Below are 8,047 nucleotides of genomic sequence, written 5' to 3'. Positions count from 1 at the left end.
GAAAACGCTCCGCCACCACTTGGTCCAGAATGACCTATAGCCAACAAGTAGGCAAACGTTTTGAATGGGTAATTGAAGGATTGTTCGTTTGGTATGTAGAAATCATGAGAGCCTGGGAGGCTATTGTAAAATTAGCAGAGGAAGTAGAAATAGGCTTCAACACCACCAATGAAGCTCTATTCCTGCTAAAGAAGCAGTTACAAGAAACCTCAAAGATGACGATGCAAAATTGACTTGCCCTAGATGCTATGTTACTTCATAATGGAGGAGTATGCAAATATCTAAATTTATCTGATGAGTATTGCTGTATTTCAATCCCTAATGTGACCATACCGCTAACGGCTCAACTGGAGTTAATTAAAAAGGCCGCTAAAGGTGCTAATGCCATAGCGAAAGTAAGCAGTGGTTGGCTCGCGGACCTTTTTTCCAGTTTTGGTTGGAATTTTTCCTTGTTAGCAATGCGCATACTCGCCCCATTATTAACCCTGTTAATACCTCTATTCAGCTGTTTACTGTGTGTTTGAGTAGGATGTTGTGTCATTGATTCAATCAAAAAGAAAGTCCTAACACTATCAGCCTTAGTTTACACTCAAATACCTAATCCTTCCGAAGACGAGGACTTTGAGTGTGTGTCTATGACCAGTATTAGATAAATTAACGATGTATCCATGTTTAATCATATAACAATTTGGCAGTAGTCAAGGGGGCATGTCAGGAGGTGATGTGACTCCACCAGATTGTTGGTTAATCATGCGGACAGTGCGTGATCGCTAGTAGCCTAACCAATCAGAAGTTGCCCCTAGAGTGTGACTGGCCAGACCAGCATGCTGAGGCCTCCAGAATGTTCCATCAAGGGGGGACCCTGATTGGCTAGGGAGTCTATAAAGGGAACTGCGCGCCTCAGCGTAGGGTTCCCAGACGCTCCTGAACTCAGGAAGAGAGCCTGATCACCTGTCTTGTCTGGACAGACCCCTAGGCCTCTAGCTAGATTCCTAGCATAGGCTACCACAGCTTATAGCTAGACCACACGCTATCTGGAACGCCCTGTGTGTTGCCCAACTAGGCATCATACTTGTACTGATAGTATTTTCGGCTGCAGTCGACCTTCACGATTACACCTTGCTTGTTACTCGCCGCTACCCATCAGTTGTTCGTTTTTCTACCTGCACCACGTCGTCTGTGTCTACCTGCCACTGTAAATCGTATTCAACTCGTTAATCATGTTGGTTTGTAAGTACATTTATGAATTTTCTTCACCTACGACTTGTCGCGCTTTTTTCCTCTCTCACACTTGGCATCCCCGAGCGTGTCTGGGTTGGTGTCACTACTCAGTGCCCCACTCGACACGCAACTGAGGCCATTTTCCAAACACCATCCTTGAATTATGGCCCACAGAAAGGAAAATCTAAAAAAGATAGACATATCTATTATCCACAGCACTGGTTTTGCTATTGAAACCAAGACTGTTACTCAAATGTTGAAATATCTGGTTGGCATCAGCAAGCATCTTATGACCCATTGTCTTCCACTGACCAGCAGAAACATGCAAAAGTCATCAGTGCATACACCACAACCATTGATAGAGATGACTAAACTAAGAAAAAATTCAGTTCTAAACTCAACCAAGTCCTGTGATCTGTCCCCAAAGAAGATAACATCATTCTTCTTGATGATTTCAATGCTAGAGTGAGCAAGGACTCTGAGCTATGGAAACAGAATAAAACAGCTGGGAATAGAAGAGCTGGGAGTGGAATTCTCCTCCTGAGCAAGTGTTTGGAACATGATCTCAAAATCACAAACTCTTTAGTCCATCAAATCAGCAAATGGAAGACATCATGGATGCACCCCTGCTCAAAACACTGGCAACTGACTGCCTATGTCATAGTGTGTGCCCAGGACCATCGTGATGTCCATATCACCAGAGCTATGACTAGCACAGATGACTGCTGGACTGAACATTGTTTGATACATTCTATTATGTCCATTCATATTACCCCAAAACAAAAGAAGCAAAAGAAGCAACCAAGGAAGATATTTAATATTGAGTGCCTGAAAGGCCCTGCTAAAAACAATCCTTCCCAGCAGCGCCTTTGTGACACCATTGATCACTGGAAAAGCCTCAAGAAAGGCATCCATGAAGCATGTGAAGAATCTTCACAAAGAAACATCAGGACTAGTTTGATGAGAATGATCAGGAAATTCAAGCTCACACTGACAGAAAAAGGAGAGCTTCAAAGCTTGGCAAAATAATATCAACTCCAAACAGAAACAAGACACTTAGCACCCCATTAAAGAGGAGACCCAGAGGAAAATTTGAGAGCAAAAAAACAAGCAGTGGGAGAACAAAGCAAGAGATCCTAAAGTTGGCTGAGTTACAGTATTCATGGTTTCTTCAGCATGACCAAAGCTACCTATGGGCCAAGCACACAAGGAGTCATCCTTCTGAGGTCTAAAGTGGCTGGTGGCTGCCTACAAGCTCATCAAGGGGGATCAACAGCAAACAGGCAGAGCTCTTTTCTCCCCAGCACCACCTGGGGTGATGAGGAACAATGGTCATAAGCTGATGGAGAATAGGTTTAGGTTGGAGATCAGAAGGCAATATTTTATAGTTAGGGTGGCCAAAATCTAGAACCAACTTCCCAGGGAAGTGGTCCTCGCCCCTACCTTAGGCATATTCAAGAGGAGGTTGGACGATCACCTGTCTGGGGTCTTGTGAACCCAGCATTCATTCCTGCCTGTGGCAGGGGGTCAGGCTAGATGATCTGTTCAGGTCCCTCCTGACCCTAGCTACTATGAAACTATGAAGCATAGAACAGCACTCTTTAAAGAGAACTCTGCCATCAGTCCACAGTGGAAGAAACACTTTCAAGAGCTTCTGAACCAAGATTTCTAATGTTGGTGAGAATACCATCAACACTATTTCACAATATCCCATTAAGGACTACCTTACAGACCCACCAACCTATCAAGTGGCCTTGAAAGACACTGAGCAAAATGAAGAACAAAGCATGTGGTCCTGATGAAATACCAACTGAAATTTATAAGCATGGTATGAAAAAGTTCTCTCACCAGCTAGATACCTTTTTCTGAAAATCTGGAAACACGAACAGATTCCTAGTGACTTGAGAGATGCCAGAATCATAACCATATTCAAGAAAGGAGGTGGATCAGACTGTTGCAATTACCATGGCATTGCACTCCCATCTATAACTGGGAAGATCCTTGCTGAATTCTCAATAGACTCACTCCCCTCACCAAGAAGATTCTACCTGAGTCCCAGTGCAGTTTCAGACCGTTCACAGGTACAACAGACACACTGTCTTGCTAGTCAAATATAGAAGTGTCATAAGCAACATAGAGATCTTTATGTGGCCTTCATTGACCTAAGGCCTTTGATTCAATCAAGAGTGAAGAGATCCTGAGGAGATTTGGATGTCCAACAAAATTTGTTACCACCATCAGACTTCTTCATGATGGCATGGCAGCAACCATTCTAAGAAATAGCTTAGACTTGGGCCCCTTCATGATTAGAAACAGAGTCAAGAAAGGATACGTGATTGCACCAATACTTTTTTCCATCTATAGTGCAGCTATTCCTCAGCTGTGCCATATCTGCACTTGAACATGCACGCAGAACTCAGACTGGTCTCATCAGTCATCTCTGGACTCACCAATGACTTCCCTATCGTCTGGAAGACTGTCATCCTCATATCAAAGGACTGCTGATGGCGATGAGACACAAAATGGAACCAGAACCCTAGCCTATAAAATAAAAGCTCCTGCAGAAGCTATGCAGACTTGGATCAATAAAAGAGGTAATATCCAACTGCCCCAAATAAAGCTAGTTCCACAGGAAATTCATCTGGACTTGGCAGTGACTGGCCGCTGTCTGATTTACATGACATTTAAGAGAATTTAATAGTGAAAATGAATTAGTTTAAATATGAATTGTGACCAAAATATTACTCTAACCATACATAAAAATAAAATTCAAAAACTGCATTAATTTACATTTTTTTCAGCCATTCAATTTTTTTCCTTTTTCTTCTCGTTTCAACATCTTGCTTCCTCTTCAGCTTAGAGAAATGAAATTGTATTTCCTTTTTGTTGTCTTCAGTTGTGAAAGGATCCATGCTTTTCCAAGCCTACAGGAAAAAATAAGGTATTGTTGGTATAGTTTCATAAAAACACCACTTTTTTATATCCTTAGCTACACCTGCTTGTTTACAGGTCACATGATTTGTATTTTTACACTGAGAATATTCACAGAATTACTACTCGTCTATTTTACTTAAATGTGGAGCATAAGATCCCATATCAAGATTAGCCTTGTGTCTTTCACAGTAACATGCAAGATGTCTGTTTTTTCTTCCAAAAATTGATTCAGGGGTAATTGATTCTTTAATATACCTATTTAGTATGATGAAGAGAAAAGTTTGGATAAGATACAGAAAAGCAATGCAGTAATCACTGAAATAAAGGCCAAACATAGATTAGACTTCTCCACAAAGCATCAGTACAGTTACTCAGAGGTTGTCACTGAAGAAGAATGCCATTTGTTAATGAAAACTATAGCTGCTCTCTCTCATGCCTAGACCAGTTCAGTCTCCAGACAAGAGAAGCAAGAAGATGGCTTAGATGCGCTTTTGCCTCCCTGCATGTTCATATGCTGAGTAATCCAGCCATACAATTTGTGGTGACTAATACCTGAGATGAGACTAGGCTTCTTGCAGTCTTTTGTGGGATTCAAATAATTCCCTGAATACTGTGGTTACTCTGGGGACCCCTCTATATGCGCTGGTAAAGGCGAGATAGGATCTAATGCATGATCCACACAGTCACTCCTCCTCCATGACACATGTGCATGGCACCAGGCATGGTTGTGGGATCGCAGATTAGATCCCATCACACCTTAGTACAGGTGCAGGGGGAGCCTGACGGGGCTCCCAGCCATGGGGGTGCACTATGCATCTCTGCAGCTGGGAGACCAGTCACTGTGATCTCCCAGCTGTGGGGACACAATATGCATCCTGTGGCTGGGAGACTGCTGCTGCTGCTGTGGGCTCCCAGCCATAGGGTATGTCAGGTGCCCCTGAAGCTGGGAGTCCTGGCAGCTCTTGAGGCCACCAGCTGCAGGGGCATGCGCTCCTGTGGCTTGGAGCTGGTGTCAGCTGGGAGGTTCCAAGCTTAGGGACACACATGGGCCCCCCCAGCTGGGATCTGGGCTCCCAGCTGTGGAGAGAAAAGGCTACATGTGCAAATTACATACTTTATAGCTAGTTGGGCCTTTATAAGGTTCCATAGTTAATTTGCTTTCATAGCCAGCCTAAATTAATTGCACAATTAACCAAATAATTGTATCATACATATAACATATAGAGGGGGCCTGTGTTTTCTTACCTTAGTAAACATATTTGTTTCAGACCTGGACAAGATCTCATAGCATCATACCCACTATCACTTAATCATATTTATTATGTTGTTCAGTGGCCTAATGAGAAAAAATATGCTACAAATAAATTATTGTGATGTTTTAAGAACATCTCACAGCAAGCGATTGATCATGAGTCATAATTTCAAATGAAAATAAAGATCTTGCACATTTTGACGTGATCCATGTGAGGAAAATTAAGTCCTAGAGCAGGTTTGACATATGTAAGATAAAAAAAAAGGAATTAACAACATTTTAGAAAAGAAAAATAAATGTTTTTCTTTGCTTACTTTGGCAGAAAGAAGTCTCCAACCATTGTTCTCTACACGTTTGTACCAGCCACTGCCATCATCTTTCCAAATCTTTCCATGAATCTTTTCTGTCAGACTCTGTTTGGATGCCAACTTTGAATAATCTTTAGGGCTGTTAGCACACATATCTACAACAGGTCTATGAGTGAATATTTTATAGTATATATTTGGAGGATAGCTGGTCTGTAGACAAGAATAACATTTGTAAACTAGAGGTCCAGTTAGTAACAAATTCTGTTAGTTAATTCTTTTTAAAAATTGTTAGTTCTTTTAAAAAAGTGTTAGTTCATTCTTTTTAAAAATTGTGCAAATTAAGCCCTCACCAAACTCCACTGATGTCAATGGGTTTAATGAAACAATCCCTTATTCATTTCAAAGTGGGTGAATACTAGAAAAATAGGCTAACACTGGATGATCTGACTGATTTATTATAACTGTACATGTACTTAAAGCTCCAGTCCTGCACTCAGTGACGTCAGTGAGAGTTTTGCCATTAATTCTGTATGTGAGGCAACTAGTGCCTCAAGTGCATGCAACACTTACAGGTATTTGCTGTAGTAAGTAAAAAGGAGAAGTTTCCTGCGAAGAGAAAGCTGGAGTAGAAAATGCTTAAAAATGAGAAGTTAAATATGCACTGTGTATTAAGCATGGCTACAAAAGTCTAGATTTGTAGGATTTATTTCCAAATCCAGTACAATCACCACAGGGACTTTTTGTTCATCCATTTGTCCCTCTGTAAAATAGCAATGATCATTTACTTGAAGCAATTTAATAGCCTCAGGTAAAAAGTGCTGTGTACATGCAAATTAATAATATGCTTACTTAATAGACCTTACTGATGCTCTAAAGATAAGAAATAAATAATCTGATAGGTTGCAACACAAAAACTAAAACCTTGTCACTTCTTAAAAAACTAGTCATCCACCCAAACAGTTAAGTCACTGTAGCTACAGTCACTTTCACTGTAGAACTGCATTAAGTTAAAGCAATCCCCTCTCTGTCAGAGGTGCTGTATATTTAACCAACCAGTAGTGGTCCATCTTTTATGGCATGAATTAAAAAAAATGTAGATTAGCAGGCTTGATTCAGTAATCCAAATCTCTTAGTACTAGAAGGAGGAAAAAAGGAAAAAAAATCTGCTAATCCATGCTTCAGGGTTGTTGGTTGTAGCCATGTTTATCTAAGGACATAGGCAGATGTGTAGATGTGATATCTTTTATTAGATCAACTAAGTAGTTGGAAAAAATGTTCTTTGCAAGCTTTTAGGCACAGACACCCTTCTTCAGGCATAAGGAGAGTCTGCTGGTGTTTCGTGTGCTCTCCTGGGTAGAATAGAAGCCAAGATACAAAATGCAGATCTGTGAAAATGCAAATGTGTGGCAGTGTGGGTGAAAGGGAATGGGAGACAATAGGTGAGAGACAGGTAGGTGTGGGGGAAGGGGAATGTTGAACTGGTGATAGAATGTAGCTGGCAAATGCAGACAGGTTACCTGGGGTTATCAGATGTCAGGCAGGTTATAATATGCCATAAAGCAAACATCTATACTTAGTACATGATTTTTTGTATCCGGTAGATTTATGAAGCGAAGTTCATAGGCTCATCTACAAAAGGTGTTTTGTAAATTCCCTTTGAGGATTAGAATTTACAGATTGGGGTGATTGGTTATCTTGTGAGAAGTGTGTAACCACAGTAATGTATATTTTTGTCTTTGCGCACACACCGAAAATCTATCAGAGACAAAAATATCCAATTACCTGTGAGGACTGATATAGAAGCACTAGAGACGAGGCAGACAATAAGAACATTAATAGGTAATTACAGCATATATTTTCTCCTGGTGCTTTTTCGATGGAAACTGTTATGATGATTGGCAATTGTAGATGTCTCTCTCCATAAACTGAAAATAAGATCCTGGAAACATTATGTTACATTGGGCAGTCTTGTAAATATACTGCAACTATTACAATTTAAAATGTTTGACTAGTTCTCATTAAAATAGCCATTTTTTCATATTTGTATTTTATCAGGGAGTCAACCTTTGGTAAGTGGAGGAAGTAGGACCCAAGTAACTATAGGCCTGTAAGCCTCACCTTGGTGCTCGGGAAGATCTTGGAGAGAATCATCAAGGAACACATCTATGGAGGGCCTGCAGGGGAGATCATGCTCGGGGCAATCAGCATGGGTTCATCAAAGGCAGGTCCTGCCAGACCAACCTGATTGCCTTTTATGACCAAGTAACTAAATCCTTGGATGATGGTGTCGCTGTGGACATAGTCTTTCTAGACTTTAAGAAGGCCTTTGACA

The 8,047-nt window shown here is 41.0% G+C and overlaps 1 protein-coding gene across 4 annotated transcripts in view; it reads right to left on the bottom strand.

Moving 5' to 3' along the window:
* The window catches only part of CUNH11orf65 (chromosome unknown C11orf65 homolog), a 55,305-nt gene that overhangs the window by 33,546 nt on the left and 13,712 nt on the right, over window positions 1-8,047 (bottom strand). For 3 of the 4 annotated variants that reach the window (XM_025214111.1, XM_025214108.1, XM_025214110.1), the window contains exons 5-7: window positions 6,286-6,321; window positions 5,722-5,925; window positions 4,012-4,145 (exon numbers count right to left, since the gene is read on the bottom strand). In XM_025214111.1, the coding sequence (XP_025069896.1) occupies window positions 4,012-4,145; window positions 5,722-5,925; window positions 6,286-6,321 (374 nt within the window). The remainder of the gene's footprint in view (window positions 1-4,011; window positions 4,146-5,721; window positions 5,926-6,285; window positions 6,322-8,047) is intronic. The other variant, XM_025214109.1, reaches the window with a different exon arrangement.

This window comes from Alligator sinensis, unplaced genomic scaffold, assembly GCF_000455745.1.
Source record: "Alligator sinensis unplaced genomic scaffold, ASM45574v1 scaffold702_1, whole genome shotgun sequence".
Lineage (NCBI taxonomy): Eukaryota > Metazoa > Chordata > Crocodylia > Alligatoridae > Alligator > Alligator sinensis.
Note: the sequence above shows the minus strand (reverse complement) of the source record. Positions and strands in the feature narration are given on the sequence as shown.